This window comes from Zootoca vivipara, chromosome 7 (assembly GCF_965207765.1).
Source record: "Zootoca vivipara chromosome 7, rZooViv2.hap1.1, whole genome shotgun sequence".
Lineage (NCBI taxonomy): Eukaryota > Metazoa > Chordata > Lepidosauria > Squamata > Lacertidae > Zootoca > Zootoca vivipara.
Window position 1 is genome coordinate 32,762,017 of NC_142590.1, and position 22,273 is coordinate 32,784,289.

Sequence of the window (22,273 nt, forward strand, 5' to 3'; positions counted from 1 at the left end):
AGCTGAAGCGCTGACGGAGCTCAGTCACACCTTTCCTCTGGGGCGGAAGAGGAGGCGCCAACCGCCTGGGACGCGAGCCAAGGCGGGCGGGCCCGCGTTTCAACCCGGCATTGCGCCGCGCTCCGAGGGGCTCAGCCGGTGCGGGCAACCGAGCGGGTCGGCGGAGACCATGTCCGGGGCGCGAAGAAGAGGAGCGGGAGATTCTCTCGCCGGCTTCAGGCGGGGCGCAGGCGACGGCGCGGCGGCGGTGCCTCAAGGGCTGATCCGGACTGCGCGGAAGAGCGGCCAGTTGAACCTCTCTGGCCGCGGGCTGACCGAAGGTGAGCGGGGCCGCCGCTCGGATCCCCCTGTCTCCACGGGCGGAGGCCGCAGCCGCCTCCGCTGCGCTGCGTTTCCTGAGGGGACCGGGCGGCCCCTACCTGTCGGCTGCGGAGGCCGCGTCTTCCCCTCAGGTCGCGCCCGGCTGCTTCCCGCTTTATTCCTGAGGAAAGAGCGCTAGTTGGGGCCCGAGGACTCCAGGGGCGTGTGCTGAGCTGAGGGCGGCTTCATTCCCTCTTTTATTAATAATAATAATAATAATTAATAATAATAATAATTTTTTTAAAAAATTCCACACAATTTAACAAAGACAGTTCAATTTCAATACATTTTGACTCCCTACCCTTCTGTGAGGTTTCCATTCAAATATTTTATCTACTGCCTTAAATACAATACTTCTCCCCCCTAAAACATATATTTTGTATTGCATTCGTTTTATCAAGTCAGATATTTGTACGGGGTACAAATAAATATTATTGTTCTTTTTAAATTTCAAATCCAGCCTGCGATTTCATTTGTCTATTATTTGTATGGGATACAAATAAATAATAATTATGACTATTATTATTCTCCTTCCTTTGCTTATATTTCAAATCCTGACTGTGATTTCATTTGACCATAGTATTTTCTCAGACAGTCCGAAAAGGTCTCCTCTCTTCCACAGGCATTCAGTATCTTTGGTCTCTTTATTTCTTGCTCCGCTCCCTCTCGTCTACCACAGTTGGGGGGCATTTGAATGGGCGTTGGCCATCATTTTAGTATCCCTCTGAAGCTTTATAATGTGCCTTTCGGGGGGGGGGGCTGGATGGAGGTCGGCAACTGAGGGTAGAGCCCGCTTATTATTTTTTAAGCCTGGGCGAAGGGAAGAGGAGAGCTTGGGTTGCATCCAGCGCCAGCCCTACTCGGAGTAGGTGCGCTTAAGTTAACTAACACAAGTTCTATTGATTTCGGTGGGTTTCCTTTGAGGGGGAAAAAGTTGAACACACCACTTCTGTTTCATCTCAGGTTGTCTTAAAAGAGGTTTGGGCAAATTCATGGACTGTCAGTGGCTGCTAGCTCTGGTGACTGCCAACTACTACCACCTCCAGAGGCAGTTGCTGGAAGTCACAAATGGTGACTTCTTGTGGGATTCTGATAGGTTGCTGGTGGACCACAGAGAACAGAATGCTGCACTAGGTGAGCCTTAGTTCTAATCCAGAAGGGCTTTTCTTGTGTTCATTTTTCTGCCTCCAGTCCCTCCACATGTATGGCGAATAAACTTGGATATTCCAGATGAGACAAAGCAAAACCTCTCCTTTAGTGCTGACGAACGGTGGTGGGAGCAAACCGATCTTGCCAAACTAATATTATCTTCGAACAAACTGCAGTGTCTTTCTGATGATCTAAGATTGTTGCCTGCTCTCACTGTCTTGGATGTGAGTACAATATTTTTGATTAATGTTGCTTTCTTACTGATATTGTGATGATGAAAAGGGGGGGAAATTGGCCTCTTCCATTCTCTAAGAGCTTTGTTGTGTTTCATAATCTTCAGGGATATGCATAGATCTTATGTTAAAGATAACATTTTTTTCTTCTTAAATCAAGTAGTATATAAATTTTATGAAATAAGTAAAATAAATAAATACACTTTAACATTGTGTTAAATAAACTGGAGAGATTTAAAGAGCTTTGTCATTTATCATCATATTTGCAAACATAGTTCAGAATATAATGCAGTGGCTGATGGTAATGTTTGGATCCTAAACTGTTTCGTACGGGGAGCAATTGATTTCTTACTGTTTTGAAGTAAGTAAATGTGCTGACAATTTCTTCTTATTTTTAGGTGCATGATAATCAACTGACATCTCTTCCTTCTGCTATAGGAACACTGGAAAATCTCCAGAAACTTAATGTGAGGTAAATATTTGGTACAAACTTTGTACACAGAACATGTTTATGGAATGGAAAAAGTTTAAAGATCTTTAAAGTGAAGATTGAGGTGAGGAAAGTTTAAGCACGTTAGTTTTTAGGTATGTGTAGATAGTAGGTTCTTGTGGATGTGTAACATTTGTAGACTAACAGGCAAGATTGTTTAAGAACAAAGTACTAATACATTTCTTCATAATTTTTATTTTATCAACAGCCATAATAGACTGAAAGATATACCGGAGGAGCTTACCCAACTAAAACATTTAAAAAGTCTGCTTCTGCAGCACAATGAATTAAATCAGTTGCCTGATGAATTTGGACAGCTTATTAGTTTGGAAGAGTTGGTAAGTAGAGAAGGCTTTTATGATGATTCTAGTGATGTTTTGGTTACTAATATTTTTAGTTATTAGTTCATTACTTGCATAACTCTTGAATGGGTACTATTCTTTAAAATTCCTACCTTTGATTTACCAGCCCCATATTAATAGTCATTTGGTGCTTGTTCGACAGTTTTGCTATGAAAGCATTTAAATTCTACATAGTACACTGCTTGCAAAAATTGTATGATTTGTCAATTTTACTGTATCTGATTCATTAAAAAGTAAGCCAATTAATTATGTGATTTTTTTAATATAAAAAATCAATTATCTCCTTCAGAAGTCTCATGAGATGCGTTGAAAAGACTTCTATTTCAACTCTGGCCAATGGGATGCTTCCCAGAAGTTCACTAGAAAGGCAACAGCCTTCCTCTCTTGTCCCCATCTCCCCATACCTTGCAGCTTTTATTTGTTATCTGAGAACATCAAGGATCCATATAGCTATCACAGTTAATAACCAATTACCCTCTTTTAAAATATCTGAGTGTGGCAATCACCTTATTGTATATCTGAGTGTGGCAATCACCTTATTGTGTAGCAGTGAATTCCAATTCATGATGCATGTTTTGCAAAGTACTTTATTCTGTCTGCCCAGAATCTTCAGCTGGTCAGTTTTCTTGGGTAAGACCACTACAGTAGTTCTAGCATAATTAGAGAGGGAGAAAATTTAATCCATTTCCCCCCACACTATTTCCAGTTTATCATTTTTCTGTCCCTTCCCCTATTGTCTTTTTTCCTAAACTGAGAAGCTACCGATATTTCAGGCTGTACTTGTAAGCAGGTGCAAAAATTACCCATCATATTTGAGAAGGCTGCTCTCACACAGTAGTAAATCATAATTATTTCAAACAATGTATTTCTATGATGAGGCTTATGACTGCCTTCAGTCTACCTTGGTGAATATTCCATTCATTGTTGTGAATAGATATTCTGCTAGCCATTCATATTGTTATTTTGTAATCCCTTTGACATTGGAACTACAGTGGTACCTCGGTTTATGAACACAATTGGTTCCGGAAGTCTGTTCATAAACTGAAGCGTTCATAAACTGAAGCGAACTTTCCCATTGAAAGTAATGGAAAGTGGATTAATCCGTTCCAGACGGTCCATGGAGTAACCGTTCATAAACTGAAGCGAACTTTTCCATTGAAAGTAATGGAAAGTGGATTAATCCGTTCCAGACGGGTCCGTGAAGTACTTAAACTGAAGCGTTCATAAACTGAAACATGGGTGTAATTGGTTCCGGAAGTCTGTTCATAAACTGAAGCGTTCATAAACTGAAGCGAACTTTCCCATTAAAAGTAATGGAAAGTGAATTAATCCGTTCCAGATGGGTCCGCGGCGTTCATAAACTGAAAATTCATAAACCGAGGTGTTCATAAACCGAGGTTCCACTGTACTGCCATCCGGCTATGCCAAACGTGATAATCTGGGACTTCATTTGAAAAAGAACCGGAGTGGAAATACTGCAAGTGTTGACTAATAATTGTGTCATGTTTTGATACTTAGTGCTGAACCAATACTACTTGGCTTATTTATACATCACCACAATTTTCTTATGTAGCCATTCTAAACCATAACATCAATTTTTATTTCTCGCTTTCTTCAGGATATTTCCAACAACTGTATTTCTAGTATCCCAACAAGTTTTCGTTTTCTAACAAATTTGGTGCGGCTCAATTTGACTTGTAATCATTTGAAGAGCCTGCCAGCAGAAATCAGTGCACTGAAAAGTAAGGTAGCCTTGAATTATGTCTTGATTGGAATCTTTTTGTTGTCTTATTTTCCTGGTAGTAGGAGTTTAATGAAATTTGATTTTAAAAGTACATTGCTATCACTCTTCTCTAAGGAATTTTATGTTCATGTACATCAGTGGTTCCCAAACTGGTCTGTGGATCACTAGTGATCAAATAAGTTTCATTCAGGTGGCCCATAGTGTGCCTATAAAATTAAAGTAAATATATCTTTAACATCAAAACAACAACAACCATACAACATCTAGCACTGTGCATACCATTGCTACAATAGGCAGATAAATCATTAAGTGGTCGGCAAAGACCCTCAGCAGTTTTCAAGTGGTCCATGGGGGGAAAAGGTTTGAGAACCTCTGAAGTAGTTAAGAAAGTGTGACACTCAATTTTAACCAGAACTTGGTAGTCCAGCAGAACTGGTCTTCACAGTGCAGTAAGACTTTCCTGTGACAAGTTATGAGAAGACGCTTATATGTAAAGTGCCTCTGCATATTAATCTGCATGCAATGTAAACTATTCACAGCAAAAAGCAATAGTTTTCCTTGGCAAATGCGGGGCAGCATGTTTTACTAAATGTGTACGTATTCAGAAATGTGTTAACAGCTATGTATCTTTGTACAGCTAGGAGTAATGGTCTGGATTGAAAGAAACATGAGCAGAGTTCTGCTCATGTGATGGGGCTTTCCCACTCACCATTCTCACTGCAGACTACCAAGCCCTCTGAGAAGTCATTCCTTATTGTTGGAACCCTCTGAGACAGTGTGTGAAGCAGTGTGAAAACTTGCAGAGGGAAAAGGGGCAACTCTGCCTTGTAAGCGGAAGTGCCTTCTTGCCTACACAAGAGGGTTTTCCTGAGCTGTGAGTCATTGTCTCTTATTCCCAAGTGGCATAGCTCTTAACTAAGAATTCTGAAGATTCTAATGTAGGTATAATTTAAAAATCCAGCAATATATTCTACAGCCTTTGCATTATTAATATTTGGTTTGGCTGGTAAATATTTGAAGCCTCTTTCAGAAGTATAATAATGAAGAAAATATTCCTGTGTTGTGTTTGTATTTAGTAAAGCCACCCTATTTTTTAATTCTGATGTTTCCACTTGTTTCTCCATTTCGCATTTTGGTAGGCCGTTGTGAGGACAAGATGTTAGACGGAATGGGCCTAAGGCCTGATCCAGCAGAGCTATTCTTATGTTCCTTTCTATAGGTCTGAGACAGCTTGATTGCACAAAAAACTATCTGGAAACGATACCTCCTGAAGTGGCCAATATGGTATCATTAGAGCAGCTTTATCTAAGAAGAAATAAATTGTGTTACCTGCCAGACCTTCCTTCATGTAGGTTTTTAAAGGTAAGGTTTATTCTCAGTATGTATTACCTAAAATATGTAAACTCCTATAAAGAGATCTTTTAAAACAGATTTATTCTCAGTACATTTGATGCTTGTGTGTGTGTGTGTGTGTGTGTGTGTATAGATTGTGCGATTGAATCTTTTCTTTTCTGAAGCCTGTTGCAATTAAGGATAAGTTAAGCTTTATGTTGGTGAAACTGAAATAATAGTGGTCAAATTAATGCAGCTGGCTTCTGAAATTGGATTAAAAGCTTTATTTTGTCTTGTGATACTGGGGTTACATTGCATTTAACAATTAACATGGTGCTTTCAGGCAGCATTTTCTTAAAACAGAGGGGCATCCCCGTGACACATGCACATAAAGCTTTTGTTCAAGCGTGGATGGAACATTTTTCAAATGAAAACTAATGCTATCCAGATTTTAACAAGGCTGGTGAGGGCCAATCCAATGCAGAAGTCACTCTGGCTGAGTTCCATGCATCTTAGTAAATGAATAATATAGCAACTCTAATGACTTAAATGTCTACAAGGTAACTATAGACCAGTGATGTCCAACAGGTTGATCGCGATCAACAGGTCAATCCCTGAATGATCGCTGTTGATTGCGGTCGACTGTGGGTTCCCTTATGATTGCTGGCTCAACCCCCATCGTTGTCGGAAAGTATCGCTGTTCCTGCTTGTTATTAGCGAAGGAACTGTAGCCTCCCCTAAAAAAAGCTCAACAAATTTGGTCACCCCCCAAAATGACAATGGGTCGATCACTGTCAGTTGTTTTATACTGGGAGTAGATTGCAGTCTCTAGGGAGTTGGACATGCCTTCTTTAGACTAACTGTTTGAGAAACTCTAAATTCAATAAATAAGTAAAAATACGACTCTTGCCTCCTATATAATAGATTAACCTTGATACAGAGTTGATAGATTATGCAATTTATTCATTTTTAAAATTCTTCTAGGAGTTGCATGTTGGTGAAAATCAGATTGAAGTGTTAAAACCTGACCACCTGAAACATCTGAATTCTTTGTGTGTATTGGAACTAAGAGATAATAAGCTAAAATCACTGCCTGATGAAATCACCCTGTTACAGGGGTTAGAGCGACTAGATCTATCCAACAATGATATTAGTAGGTAAGACTATGGGCATTATTTAGAGTGGCTGGGGAAACCCAGCCAAATGGGTGAGGTAGAAATAATAATAATTAGTAGTCTTCCTTAGTTTGGACCAAGTTTACACTGTTACTGAATTTAAAAACAAATGTTCAGACCATACTTTTTTCTTGAAATAATTATTATTGATTGGTAAAGTAATATTGAACCATGAATAATGCTCTAATTAACGAGGTTCAGAATGCAGGGGCTTGGATCTTAACCAGTGGTGAAAGTTCCGCTAATAGAGTACTCCCATCAGCAAAAGTGGGGGGAGGCATCTTTCACTGATTTCCACGTACCCACAAGAGCAGTGTCCACATGAAATTCTGCTCTGGAGGATTGGGGAAATCAGACCAGCAGGAGAAGTGGCTTAGGGGGCACCTGTGAAAATTGCCTTCTGCCAGGGGGATTCTCAACTGGATATTTCCTTTTTCCATTTCAATGAATAGAAGGAGCTTGTGACTGTTTGCACTTAGTTTGGATCCAAGCCTGAATAACTGAGCTGAGCATTGCTTCCATCTTCCTGCTTTGAGGTTGTTTATAAAGAGAACTCTTCTCTCTGCAGCCTTCCTTACAAGCTAGGAAACTTGTCTCAACTGAAGTTCTTAGGGCTGGAAGGAAACCCTTTAAGGACAATCCGAAGGGATGTTGTACAAGTAAGAGCATAATTTACATACTTTCCTGAATTGTATCTACCTCTTAAGATTCAAAAGATGCAAGTGGTTGACAAGCTTTTTGTGTTGTTATTCTTCCATTTCAGAAAGGGACACAAGAAATTCTGAAATACCTTAGAAGTAAAATACAAGGTAAAAGTTTTCTTTGTGAGCCTAAGGTTACAGTTAAATCAATTCTTGGACTAGCTAGATTAACTCTTCATGATCTTGTTATGTCTAGAAATCTATTTGTTCACACCCGATTGCTTGCATTTCCCCCCCTCTTTTCCAAGTCCCACATAAGTGGAGATGGTTTCTAGTTTGTACAGTGGTACCTCGGTTTATGAACACAATTGGTTCCGGAGGTCTGTTCATAAACTGAAGCGAATTTTCTCATTGAAAGTAATGGAAAGTGGATTAATCTGTTCCAGATGGTCCGCGAAGTACTCAACCTGAAGCGTACTTAACCTGAAGCATGGGTGCAATTGGTTCCGGAAGTCTGTTCATAAACTGAAGCGTTCATAAACTGAAGCGAACTTTCCCATTGAAAGTAATGGAAAGTGAATTAATCCATTCCAGATGGGTCCGCAGCGTTCGTAAACCGAAAATTCGTAAACTGAGGTGTTCATAAACCGAGGTTCCACTGTATCAGAATGAAGTACATCCCATATTATATAAATTCTTACATAAATTCTTACATAAATAAATTTAAAACGCTTGTTCAGTGTAAATAGAACAGTGGGAAACAATGTCCAGAGGAATCACCTATTGACTAGATACCAGCTGAATAGTTTACTACAGTGGTACCTTGATTTAAGAACTGCTTAGTTTATGTAGAAGTTCTGCTTCCTGTTGCGTGTGTTCCATTTGTAAATTGAGCCCTGCACTGCTATGGAAAAGCACGCCTTGGTTTAAGAATGCTTTTAAGAATGGACTTCCGGAACGGATTAAGTTCATAAACCACGGTACCACTGTATTTGTTTAAAATGGACATGGAGGTGGAAGATGCAAAGATAGCAGTTGCTAAATTTCCTACAGCTAGCTCTGAATGTGAGCATGACAGTCCCCTGCACTACATAGCAAACTGCCCTGGAATCTAGAGGAAATTTCTGCAGCAATTTGTGATACGATAGTTTGCTTTTCAAAGGAAAAAAGGCAAAAATATAAGTTGTGGATATGCTTAAGGTCACTCTCTGGATTGTCACACATAACTTCAGTATTGAAGAACACTGGGAAGTTATAAATCGTACCCTCCCAAAATACATTCACCAATATTTTTGTATTACTAAGATTTATTATCCAAATGATATTAAGCCCCAATAAGTAGGCTTAGATGACTGAGTAACTTGGAATTAAGAATGACATTTCTGACTGAAGCTAATAAATTCCTTGTCTTCCTTTACTTAATGAGGAAATAGCCGCATACTTAATTTTGTACACATGCTTACAAGCATGCTTAAAATGCTTTAAAGCGTTTGAAAATGCTTTATTGATTTCAGATGAAAGGCATACTTACAAATAAATGTGTTCATGTCTGAGCACTAAGGCTGCTTTCTCCCTTGGTGCTGGATTTTTGTATTTAAATTTATGTATTTAAACATAAATACATTGAGAAAGAGAGAATGAATCTTAACTGTTTGTGCCAGAGGATGTCGAGACTAGTGCCTAATAACTAGTTGGTGATGGCACTTGAAAGGTCTGGTTCTGATACAATTTGAAAATAAATTCCTTAGCTATGGTTCTGTTTTCTATGTATAAAAGTTAGATGGCAGAACTAATGAACTTGGGTTACTATACAGACTTAACTGCCAAGATATTTCATAGTCAAGTTTTTTAAGACATGTTCCAAAATTGATCTGGAACTGTATCAGCCACATGTGATCAGAGCATTTTCTCTGTGTCATTTGTATAGGTTCCTCTTAAATAATAAAAAAAGTATTGCAGCCAAGTTTTTAGGATATACATTCACAAAAATTACTATCGGTTATTTTCCTTTAACACCCTGTACAGTACAGTTCTTTGACATTTGGCAACGCTTGAACAGATTGACCACAAGATACTTACAAATGCAATCCAAAAATGGTTCACTTAAAGCCACTTGCTCCATTGGTCTTGATATAGTTAAGGAATACAAAGTTCTATGCCCTAAGTCACTGATATAGATAGAACTGGATAAAACTGCAGAACAAAATATCTTCTTACACTTGGAAGAACTATTGATATTCCCAGCCTTTTCAGACTTTCCAAAGAACAAACCTGAGAATCTTCTAGATATGTTGTATGAAATATTTTGAACAGTCTTCATTAATTATCGTTGTGTCTGAATGAAGCAAACTTCATCTGCTGTGAAAACTCTTACTTTGATGATGTTCCGACTCCAAAGTGGGTGAAATTGAAATGAAAAAAATCGTCCTACTTGGCTACATTTTTTTTAATTTCTTCAGATTTTTGCAGATTCTCATGTTTAAAAAATATTAAACATATATACTTCTGCTTTCTTTAGATGATGACATAATTGGTCCAAATGGAGAATTTCCTATGACGGCAATGACTCTGCCAAGTCAGTCAAAAATTAATCTGCATGCTATAACTGCATTAAAAACATTGGACTATAGGTAGGAGAATTTTAAGCTTGTCAGCTTTAGACATATACCGTATTGGCCTGAATATAATTCTCACTTTTCCCCCAAATTCCAACCATGAAAAGTTGAAAGTGCAGCTTATATTCATGACCTTATGAAAATTGGCTTTTGCAATATTGCTGCTGAAACAGACATGCGGTAAAATGGAACGGGTGTGCCTGCAGAATTTTAAGAAAGCAGCTTACAGTGGTACCTCGCAAGACAAAATTAATTCGTTCCACGAGTCGTTTCGTGTTGCAATAATTTCGTCTTGCAAAGCGTGGTTTCCCATAGGAATGCATTGAAATTTAATTCATGTGTTCCTATGGGGGGGAGCACAAAAAAAGGCGCCGACTCACCCGCCATGGCCAGATGTTTTTCATATTTTAAGGGGAGGGGGAAGCAGGAGAAGGGCTCCCTCCCTCCTTCCCCAGCAGCCGTTCGCACCGCTCCGGAAGCCCCGCGACTTCTGCTTGGCACCAACATCGCAGCCATGCTCCCTCCTTTCCCAGCAGCCATTCGCGCGCCCAACCAGATGGCTGCTCCGGACGTTTTAAGGCTCTGGGGAGGGGGAAGCAGGGGGAGGGCCCTCCCTCCTTCCCCAGCAGCCGGACCCTCGCGCCCAACCAGACAGCTCTCCCATTTGTGCGCAGGCGGCTTAAGGTGAGAGTGAGGGGGATCCGGCTGCTGCCGGCGGCTGTTTCGGTGGATTAAAGTCACCTTCTCGCGGCGCCTTGCTTTGTCTTGCTAAGTTTTCTATGGCACGGCCACTTCGTTTTGCAAGTCTGCCAAAAAAATTGCAAAAACGTTTTCGTTTTGCAATTTTTTCATGCCACGAGGCGTTCGTATGGCGAGGTACCACTGAATATATATTTTTCTTTTCCCCTCTTGAATTTTAAAGGTGCAGCTTATATTCAGGTGTGCCTTATATTTGGGCCAATATGGTAAATAAAAATATAATGGGCAGAATCCAACAAAGTTATTCTGTTTTCATTAATACAATGGAACTTCCCTCTCTCCCCCACTGTGCCCTCTCCAGATCTGCTCTAAAGGGTTTTGGAGAACCTCCAGAACAGATTTAGAGGGTGCCTGGGGAGAGGGAGGGGAACTTACATCGTGCAGACAGAAGTCCTTGTGCTTACAGAACTACTTCGTTGGATACCATGTGATGCATCCTGGATAGAGCAAATGGTACTGGTGTAGTTTTAATGAAGTGAAGGAGTGAAGGAAAGCACAAAAATACCTGTTTTTAACTTCTTTTTTGAAACTTCTAATATTTTATACTCTTGTAAACTGCTTAGATGTTTCCTTACAAACAGGTGGTTATAAATTTTGTTAAATAAGTCAGAAGTGGCTCATTTAGTGGGTAGAGCCACAGTGCAAGCTTCCCAGCAGCAGCAGCAGCAGCAGCAGTACAGTCACTTTCCAGGGGTATCTAGGTGGTGGGGAGATTGGCTTCACACAACCATCCCCACCCAAACATCCCCAATCAGGTACTGTAGTGCACTCTTAAGTTTAAAAGGCACTCAGAATGGCTTATGTGAGATCAGTAACAAACCAGACAGTACTACCTACACACAGGATTTCATTCTAAATGTGTCTTTCGATTAGTATTGTTGAGGTTTGTAGCTGGAGTTGCAATTATGCTGTCTCCTCAGGATACTGGGATCTGGCTTCCTAACCATATTTTATTTTGATATTTGAGTACAATATAATTCATTTTGCAACATGACTCTTAAAAGTGCAGTGCCTTTCCTATTGGAATTCTGGCCAATTGATAATGTTGTTATTCTTCAGTTAAATAATATGACTTTTTAAATAAATTATTTTCCAGTGAAAAACAGTTAGCTGTAATTCCAGATGAAGTGCTTAATGCAGTTGGAACCAATCCAGTCACTACTGTAAATTTCAGCAAGAATCAGCTGACTGAAATTCCAATAAGGTACTGTTTCTCCTATAGCAACATTAATTAAACCTGGGCTGAAGTCCATTTTGAGATGGTATTTCAGGGGAGGGGGGTGACTGGAGTGAAATCACATACATGACTGTACTTTTTGGTAGCAGGGGTGTTGTACTGGAACAATGCCTTATGAGGAACGGCTTAGGGAGCTGGGTATGTTTAGCCTGGAGAAGAGAAGGTTAAGGGGTGATATGATAGCCATATTCAAATATATAGAAGGATGTCATATAGAGGAGGGAGAAAGGTTATTTTCTGCTGCTCCAGAGAAGCGGACACGGAGCAATGGATTCAAACTACAAGAAAGAAGATTCCACCTAAACATTAGGAAGAACTTCCTGACAGTAAGAGCTGTTCGGCAGTAGAATTTGCTACCAAGGAGTGTGGTGGAGTCTCCTTCTTTGGAGGTCTTTAAGCAGAGGCTTGACAGGCATATGTCAAGAATGCTTTGATGGTGTTTCCTGCTTGGCAGGGGGTTGGACTGGATGGCCCTTGTGGTCTCTTCCAACTCTGATTCTATGATCATCTGAGGCACTTCTTCATGTGCTCTGTCTGCAAGAGGTCTGGAGGATGGAAACATGAGAATGGGTCTTTTTTGCAATGGCTCCCTGTTTGTGGAATGTTCTCCTCAAGGAGGCTTGCCTGGCGCCTTCACTGCATATATTTAGGCACCAGGCAAAAACGTTCCTCTATAACGAGGCCTTTGGCTGATTAAGCAATCTGTGGCCTTTAAAATGTGTTTATGAGGGGATTGTTGGAGTAAGGCTTTTGTTCTTATTATGATATGCATTTTGTTTTAATGTTGTAAACCACCCTGTGATCTTCAGATGAAGCGCAATATATAAATTTAATAAATAATCCATAATAATAATTGTAAGACCTTTCATTGGGGTGGAGGAGGGCAAAATGGTGTTAACTTAAAAGCAAATTAACCAAGATTTGGCCTACAGCAGAATATAGGAAATCATCACAATAGGTATACTAAACAAGACAAGTGACCTTATTTGTACACAACACTAAACCATAGTTGAGTGTTATGTGAAGGGAGAAGAGTTGCCGCAGAGTTTACTTTTACTTTAAAAGAATCCCAGCTTAACTTTACATATGAACCTGGGAGTCTGGTTTAAAACAAACTCTGTTAAGTTTTATAATAAGCCAGCTTCTCTTATGTATAAAATTAAGCCATGATTCTGTAAAAGTAAACTACACTTTGGCAAAATTATCCTCCTAGGTACACGGGATGTCAAGAGTGGAGTGCAGGTGTGTCCACATAGTTTTAAACCATGGTTGAGAGTTGCATGTGAATGTGGCCCAATATTTATGACACTGGCTTCTTCTAACAAACCATAGTTTAAATGAGAGGAATCCAACATGGTGCCCAACAGATGTTGTGGACTAGAACTCTTCTTATCCTTGGCCATTGGCCATGCTGGCTGGAGGTGATGGGAGTTGTGACCCTCAACATCAACTACCGCTGGTTTAAAATAAGCAGAGTTCAGACTTAGTTAGTTTGAACCAGGAAGCAGGTCTTTTCATATTGTTGCTAAGGCCTATCTATAGCTGACCTAGTCCGTTGGTGGCTCCTCCCCCAGTGTTTGAGAGAAACTGATAGAAAGTTACACAGTGGTGAATACAATCTTGTTTAATCTGATATTTTGAAATAGCGCAAAACAATTGATGAGATCAAATGGTTTTTTTGTATGTTTTTTTACAACTGGTTTGCAGAATTGTGGAACTAAAAGAATCAGTCTCTGATATCAATTTTGGTTTCAACAAGCTTTCGTCTATTTCCCTGGAGCTCTGTATGCTTCACAGACTGACACATTTGGATGTTAGGTAGGTGATTACTTAAACCTTTGTATATATGATATTTATGAAGGGAATTTGTAGATTCCCTTAAAGATTTTCCTCTTGATTAATGCAGTGACAGTTGAATGTTAGCCAATGTAGAAAATTGCATTGTATTTGTATTCAAGTGAATCCCAGAGCAGCTTGCAAACAGCAATGAACATAACAGTAGAACATCCCGGTTACAACATAAACACAGCCATTTCAGTGCCTGGGCTATTAAAAACTGACCATACCAAGCAGGCCCGTGCAGAGCTTGTCAGAGGCTCGGACCAGAGGCTTGTTAGAATAAAATTATAAACTAAAAAAATAAAAAGCAGCTGGCAGGGCCCCCCAGCTGGCTTAACCCTCTGAAGCTTGGAGCAAGTGTAACTGCTGCCCGCCCCCTGAATGAGCCTGCTACCAAGGAATAAAATATTATTATTATTATTATTATTATTATTATTATTATTATTATTATTATTATTTATTATTAATTTTTACCCCACCCATCTGGCTGAGTTTCCCCAGCCACTCTGGGCGGCTTCCAACAGAACATTAAAATGCAATACAGTGGTACCTCTGTTTATGAACACAATTGGTTCCGGAAGTCTGTTCATAAACTGAAGCGAACTTTCCCATTGAAATAAAAAAATTCCTTCAGTAGCACCTTAAAGACCAACTAAGTTTTTATTTTGGTATGAGCTTTCGTGTGCATGCAAACTTCTTCAAATACAGTACCTGTACTGTATCTGAAGAACTGTATCTGTATCTGAACTGTACTGTATCTGAAGAAGTGTGCATGCACACGAAAGCTCATACCAAAATAAAAACTTAGTTGGTGTTTAAGGTACTACTGAAGGAATTTTTTTATTTTGCTTCGACTCAGACCAACATGGCTACCTACCTGTAACTATTTCCCATTGAAAGTAATGGAAAGTGGATTAATCTGTTCCAGACGGTCCGCGGAGTACTTAAACTGAAGCGTTCATAAACTGAAGCGAACTTTCCCATTGAAAGTAATGGAAAGTGGATTAATCTGTTCCAGACGGGTCCGTGGAGTACTCAACCTGAAGCGTACTTAACCCGAAGCATGAGTGTAATTGCTTCCGGAAGTCTGTTCATAAACTGAAGCGTTCAAAAAACTGAAGCGAACTTCCCCATTGAAAGTAATGGAAAGTGAATTAATCCATTCCAGATGGGTCCGCAGCGTTCGTAAACCGAAAATTCGTAAACCGAGGTGTTCATAAACCGAGGTTCCACTGTAATCTATTAAACATTAAAAGCTTCCTTAAACAGGGCTGCCTTTAGATGTCTTCTGAAAGTCTGGTAGTTGTTTTTCTCTTTGACATCTGGTCAAATTGTAATTGTAAAGCAATGTTAATAAAACAGCAGCTAAAAAATAGGCTAAACTTTTTACATTCACCCAAACCCTACACTGCTTCCATTCAGTACAGGTAATTTGCATCTCATGAGCCCTTACGGCAGAGCTTTTCAAACTTTTCATATTGGTGACACACTTTTTAGTCATGCATCATTTTTTGATCCAGTAATTAAGTTTTACTAACAAACCAGAGGTTAAACTAACCCCTTTCCAGCCCCTGGAGGAGCACAGGAAGCGTCCGCACAACACACTGACACACTGCAGCCGAGACACTAACGTGTTGTGACACAGTTTGGAAAGTTCTGCCTAATGGTGAGGCTTTCGGAAGGCAGTGTGAGGGCTCTGGTGAATGGTCTTCTCCATTTATTTATTCCCCCACCCCCCTGTACAAAGTTGCAGTTGTGTAAGTTAAGTTACATGTTAAGTTGTGAGTTACCTGTAATATGCATATAACTCTTGTTCCAGATCCTTAGTCTGATGCTTCTCAGAAACTCACAAGTGGGTCTTAAAGGGAACAACCCTCCATTTTCTCTGATCTTAGCAAGTGGTAGTCAAAAGCATATTGTTCCTGAACATGGTGGTTCTACTGGTACTAACGTGCACTCATCATGTGTGTTGATTTATATGTACGGTACATAATTTCCTGTAAACAAGTGAAACTTTGTCATGGGAATCCACAGTAGAATAGGTACCAACAATTCTGCTTGCTAATTGAGGCAAATGAATCTAAATCTTGTATTTGAAAATGGTTCAGTTAAAATACCAACTTTTAATAAAAATTAATAGTATGTGTATTTGGTTGCTTTTTTCAACTTAGAAATAACATTTTGACATCTCTGCCTGATGAAATGGAAGCATTGACAAAACTGCAGATAATTAATCTTGCCTTTAACAGGTAAGTGGTCTTGTAGGTAGCTCTACCAAAACTGCTAAATACAGTTGGTTTTTTGCCTTAGCTTTGTAGTATTAACAACAACAACAACAACAACAACAACAACAACAACAGAGTTGCTGGCACTGCATACCTTTGAGTACCCCCTGAAAAAAAATTGCTGGTGATGGCTCCTGTCTGTTATTAATGGAAGGAATTCCAAAGGGTAGGCACTGCCACACTAAAGGCCTGACTTTGGAAGAAAACAGAAATGGTTTCTGAAGGAGACCCTCTCTTCAGAGCTCAGTGTTCAGTTGGGTGTTTATTTTGCGTTTTATTTATTATTACATTTATACCCCTTCTTTCGGTGTATGTGTTTTCCCCACTCTTCATTTTATTCTCCCAACAAGAATGAACTGTCAAGATGATGGCAGAAAAAACAGATGAGCATCTGAGATTGTATCATGTGCAAGCCATAGCCAAGTTGCACATATTGTGCTGAAAACTCGAGTTCCTTAAGCCAATTAAGTGAAAATGGTGAAAAAAGAGAGGCATCTATGTATTTTCAATAGCTATGGATGAAGCCTCATGAAATTAGAAAAAGGACAAGCCCATCTTGTAATTTCATACAGCAGTGTAATTCCAATCCACCCTCTGCAGGAACACTTCAAACTCCTCATGGACTCATAAGATAACTCATTCATTTATTTCAAAACTGTAACTGTTTAAAAGGACCAGTTACCCTTGTAAAAGCTTCCACACAGATAGTTCTATATACACCAAGGGGAAAATACCTAAGTGAAAGAAAAAGGGTGCTTTTGAATCCTTATGAAAAAGTTATTGAGGGAATTAGTGTTTATACATTTATTTGACTGTGCCCCTCTAGGTGCTGTTGCCTTGGAAACATTCCCCTGATCTTTTATGCCTTGGGAGAGTCAGCTCTCTAAAGAGAAACATTTTGAGCCTGAAATTTTAGCACTTTCATGAAGGTAGGGAATGAAAAAGGAAAACTCAGCAACACCAAAAGCAATAGAGAGGAAGAAACACAGTTAAAAACCCCACCAACTCACAAAATAGTAGGAAAGACACAAGATCAAGTAAAGGAAAGTACTGTACTTGAGAAGAGAACAAAAGGAGCCAACTGTCACCAACTTCAGGCAGGTTGTCTGGTGAGAGGGATGACTCCTGGAGAAGGCTGCAAAAGGCTTGAGTGGACCATGTTACTTTCAGTAAGAAGCCTCTCTGAATTGTCAGCCATTATTAGCTGGAAAATTAGAAGCTCCAAATATTGGCTTGGTTCTAGACTTTAGTTGGTTGCACATAGTTTCATTGAAAGCAATAGGATTAAGTAGTGGCTAACTTAGAATTATAGAATCTTTTAGGTTGGGAGGGACCCAAGGGTCATCTAGTCCAACCCCCTGCAGTGCAGAAATCTCAGCTAAAGCATCCATGACAGATGGCCATTTAATCTCTGCTTAAAAACCTCCAAGGAAGGAGAGTCCACCACCTTTCATGGTAGTCTGCTCCGCTGCCAAACAGCTTTTACTGTCAGAAAGTTTTTCTGAATGTATTAGTCAGAATCTCCTTTCTTGCAACTTGAAGCCATTGGTTTGAGTCCTACTCTCCAGAGTAGGAGAAAACAAGCATGCTCCCTCCTCCATGTGACAGCCCATGAGATATTTGAAGATGGCTGTCATATCTCTCAGTCTTCTCTTTTCTAGGCTAAACATAAACAGCTCCTTCAAGCGCTCCTTGTAAGGCTTAATTTCCAGACCCTTAATCATCTTGGTTGCCCTCTGCACATGTTCTAGCTTGTCAACATCATTCTTAGATTATGGTGCCCAGAATTGGACACAGTATTCCAGGTGTGGTCTGACCAAGGCAGAATAGAGTGGTATTACTACCCTTGATATGGATGCTATACTTCTGTTGATGCAGCCTAGAATAGAACTTAATCTGAATCCAACCCTTGGCTTCGTAAATTAGTTCTCTAAAGACTCCAAATGCAGTGGTTGTATTTACAAATTATATTCTTGGATAGGTTACTCATAATTACTCATAATTATATTAATGAAGTGTCTCTGGTTTTATTCATAGATTTAAAATATTTCCAAATGTGCTGTATCACATTCCAACTCTTGAAACAATCCTTCTTGCTAATAATCAGATTGGATCCCTGGACCCTCTGCAAATAAAGAAGTTGGACAGGCTTGGTACCCTAGATCTTCAAAATAATGACCTCTTACAAGTACCACCAGAACTTGGGAACTGTGTCAATCTCAGGTGATTAACTTCATGAATTTTGGCTAACCTTTTCCTGTACAGCATATTATAGTTGAAAATGTTCATATTTATGCTAGGAAAGACTAAACAAAGCAGTACAAATGTTCATAATGAAATCAATCTTATTTTTCTGTCATCTGACTATTTGAATAGATTAGGTTGCAATTTTGAAAATGTGTACTCTTTGGATCTTTTCAGACATTGGTTGAATTCTGCTTCCCAGGATTGTATACACTCAGTAAGCATGGGTACAATATAACTGAATATTTGAACATACAGTTTTCCTAACCCTATATGGGATAGAATTCCACAAACGAGATTTGTTAGAAAGCCCATGTTCAAGTAAGCTCAGTCATCATGTAAGGGGCACAGGAAAACCCTGTTTGCAAAACTGCTCATCCTAACTGATGGTCATAAATAGATGGTGATGCAGTTTTCTTTTCAAGGTGCAATGCTGGAATTTTATGCATAAATCAGTGACTGGTGAAGTGGCTCAACTGTTGAATAAAGTAATAATGTGGTCTGATGCAGACAGGGAGAATTGATTGAGATGTATTCTCCTGATCCCTTGGTCCCAATTAAGGGATCAAGATTGAGTTAGAGGATCATGTATATCTGCAGCATGAACTCCCCCAACCAGGTTCAGGATTTACAATATTAGAATTTTAAGCTGGTTTCAAATTCAATGAATTCTATCTACAAAGGTCTGAATATGAAAAATGAAAAATATTTCCTAAGTGACTGTTTAAGAAAGGGAGTGTTGTCTTTTTTCACCTTGAATTTTAAAGGCACAGCTTATCTGTAGGTGTGGCTTATATTCAGGCCAATACGGTATATTTGCCATCTTTCACTTATTATTATCACTTCATCTGCTTAAAATTTCAACAGCACACAATTAGTGTTTCTATGAAATCTCTCACAAAGACAATACTCGAATATAAGCTGCTCCCTTAAAATTGGGTTACATGCTGAATATCGCTGTGGTTGGTAGAATTGTAACTCCAAGCCAATTTAAGCCTTTGATCTTGCAAGCCCGCAAAAGTTACCGTACAATTGCTAAAATCGCAAATCACTATTCAATTGCTACAATTCCGCAGGCACTCAAGCTCTCAAATTGGCAATAAAACATTTTTTTGTTCCGTTTTACCATATGTCTGTTTCAGCAGCGATATCATAAAAGCAATTTTTGCAAGGTCACGAATATAAGCCGCACCTTAACTTTTTATGGTTGGAATTTTTCTGGGGGTGGTGGTGGAAGTGCCGCTTATATTCGGGCCAATATGGTAAATGAGTAGAGAAGGCTTCCTCAGCCTTATGCCCTCCAGATGTGTGGGACACAGTTCCCATAATTCCTGACAATTAGTCATGCTGCTTGAGGCTGATAGGAGTTGGTCTAAAACATTTGGAGGGCACTAGGCTGGAGTAGAGGCATTGCTGACTTCCATTTTTAAAGAAATGACACAATAAAATATAAGATTTTCTCATTTATGAATGGTGATCGTGTGTATGCATGTACATGCGTGCACACACATACAGTAGTCTTAACTGGTTTTTGGTCCTTCTGTTAGGACACTTTTGCTGGAAGGCAATCCTTTCCGGACTCCTCGAGCTGCAATTCTTGCCAAGGGGACAGCTGCTGTGCTTGAATACCTAAGAAGCAGAATTCCTACTTGATCTGTTGTGCTTGGTTTGAACTGAAACGTGTGCAAGATCTTACCTTCTGAAGCATGAAGATCAAAGTCCTTATACATAAGAACTATTTGATTCATTTAGCATAAGCTCGGTGCATATGCTAGGGTCACTTTTTAAGAGCTATATCACAAAGGACTTGCATGCCTCCAGTTCAAACTATGCTTGCGTACATACTTGTATGGTGTATGGGTAGGTTATTGATAGATGGTTCTATTCGTCCAACAGTAATTCCCCTGAACATGACATGATTGTAAAAATACTGCTACCATCTAGGAATTATTGATAGCTGTATCCATGTTCCCATCTGGTCTCTTCTTACCCCACATATACTATATGAACAGGTGCTGTATGTTACCCAAAATTGGATATGGTTAGAATTAAGCTATTGTGTTAAAAAAATTATCCTGGTTTAAATTTCCTTTTCTTTTAGCTAATTTTAAGATCACCAAAAAAGGGCTCCCCCCCAATAAAATAAATGCAGATCTTGATTTGCATAACATGAGATTACCTGCTGAAGAATTATGGTGCTGACTTAATCACTAATGAATTGGCACATTTATCAAATTAGTATTTGAAAATAAAACTCAAATTATATATCAAATGATCAGTTTCATAAATTTAACCAAATGACTTAGTGCAGCTATTACAAATGCCAGAAATGTTTAGAAAAACTCTGCTGTATGGAACATCAAAAATGTTTGAATATTTTTTTTACAATTAATACTTGGTTGTGTGCGCGCGTTGCAATTGTTCAAGATGCTAGTTTGCCAAAACGAGCAGTTTCCATTTATTTTCCTTTTTTAAATGTTATTGCTATTAAGAGCTGCTTCTTTTAGGAGATGTCCTACTTGTACAAGGATAGCTTAGCACGAAGACACGAAGACACATGAATTTTCTCCTTTCTTTGCAAAAAGCTGTGAAACTGGCAGTTGGAAAGGAGTCATGTAGCTGCACCAGAGTACGATCTATTAGATGAAATTCTTTTAACTCTAAAACTGTTTAACCATGTAACCCCACTTTCAGATTAAATTTTTAAGACTTGTAGAAACTGGATTCTTTTTGGAAGAGAGTTATTGATGTGAATTTCCCTGGTCTGCTCTTAATTTGGGACAGCCATGCATACACCCTTAAATGTGTTGTCCTGGTCTTGCTTTTGTGTTTTTAATAATCTGTTGAGAACCGCCCAGAGTGGCTGGGGAAACCCAGCCAGATGGGCGGGGTATAAATGATAAATTATTATTAACTATAGTAGCCCCTGTGTTATGAATAATTAGAAGCATATATACACTATTGCCCATAAGATACTTTCCTTTTCCCCAAACTTTGGATACAATTATGAAAGCCGTAGTCTGCACCCAATGACAGACTAGAGCAGGGGTGATTAACCTGTTTTTGGAACACAACTCCCATCACCTCTGACCATTTGCCATGCTGTTTGGGGCTAATGGAGTCCAACATCATCTAGAAGGCCACCAGTTAGCTGCCCCTGGTCTCGTTGCTGTTGTGATCTAGCAACTGCCCATGTGCCACCTTCCTTTACTTAAAACATTTCCAGAAGGGAGTATGCTGGCCATAGTGCAATTTAGGCACTGATTGTCCTTGATATTTTGAAGCAAATTACAAAGGTAAATACTTTGAGACTGAAGGTGAGGATGGTGCAGTACTAGCAACAATTCTTGCGTACTTGGATCTTTTTACATAAAAGAAAAAGTGCTTTCTAAATATGTCAGTGGCAATCCTTCAGCCCCCCCCCCCAGTTGGTTCTACATGTTAACCCCAATCCAGCATAGCGTTATGTGCAAGCATATGTACTCTATTGGATGGTGGCAGTGGGTTCTTCTAAAGCAGGGGTCCCCAAACTACGGCCCCCGGGCCGGATGCGGCCCAATCGGCCTCCCAATCCGGCCCGCGACGACCCCCGCCGCCCGCTGCCGCCGCCCGCTCTTACAGTGCGCGGCACGGCGACGATATTAAAAGTCGGCAAAAAATCGCCGAAAATCCTTTGTGCGCATGCGTATGGGCCTCTCCCGACCCGGAAGAGGTCATTTCCGATGCACTTCCGGGTCGGGGGAGGCCCATACGCATGCGCACAAGCGATTTTCGGCGATTTTTCCCCACGCCCGTGTGCGTGTGCGCA

The 22,273-nt window shown here is 39.8% G+C and overlaps 1 protein-coding gene across 5 annotated transcripts in view; it reads left to right on the forward strand.

The window, feature by feature from the left end:
• The first annotated feature begins 74 nt into the window (after positions 1-74).
• The window catches only part of LRRC40 (leucine rich repeat containing 40), a 41,148-nt gene continuing 18,949 nt past the window's right edge, over positions 75-22,273 (forward strand). For 4 of the 5 annotated variants that reach the window (XR_015951012.1, XR_015951010.1, XR_015951011.1 and 1 more), the window contains exons 1-14: positions 75-320; positions 1,552-1,733; positions 2,141-2,214; positions 2,441-2,570; positions 4,213-4,336; positions 5,558-5,700; positions 6,655-6,827; positions 7,414-7,504; positions 7,609-7,654; positions 10,005-10,116; positions 11,957-12,064; positions 13,805-13,915; positions 16,108-16,185; positions 18,259-18,444. Coding sequence is in view for 1 of the 5 variants with exons in the window: in XM_035122022.3 (XP_034977913.1) it covers positions 170-320; positions 1,552-1,733; positions 2,141-2,214; positions 2,441-2,570; positions 4,213-4,336; positions 5,558-5,700; positions 6,655-6,827; positions 7,414-7,504; positions 7,609-7,654; positions 10,005-10,116; positions 11,957-12,064; positions 13,805-13,915; positions 16,108-16,185; positions 18,259-18,444; positions 20,013-20,118 (1,815 nt within the window). In the remaining 4 variants the exon portion in view is untranslated. Of the gene's footprint in view, positions 321-1,551; positions 1,734-2,140; positions 2,215-2,440; positions 2,571-4,212; positions 4,337-5,557; positions 5,701-6,654; positions 6,828-7,413; positions 7,505-7,608; positions 7,655-10,004; positions 10,117-11,956; positions 12,065-13,804; positions 13,916-16,107; positions 16,186-18,258; positions 18,445-20,012; positions 21,190-22,273 lie in introns of those variants that run through there. The other variant, XM_035122022.3, reaches the window with a different exon arrangement.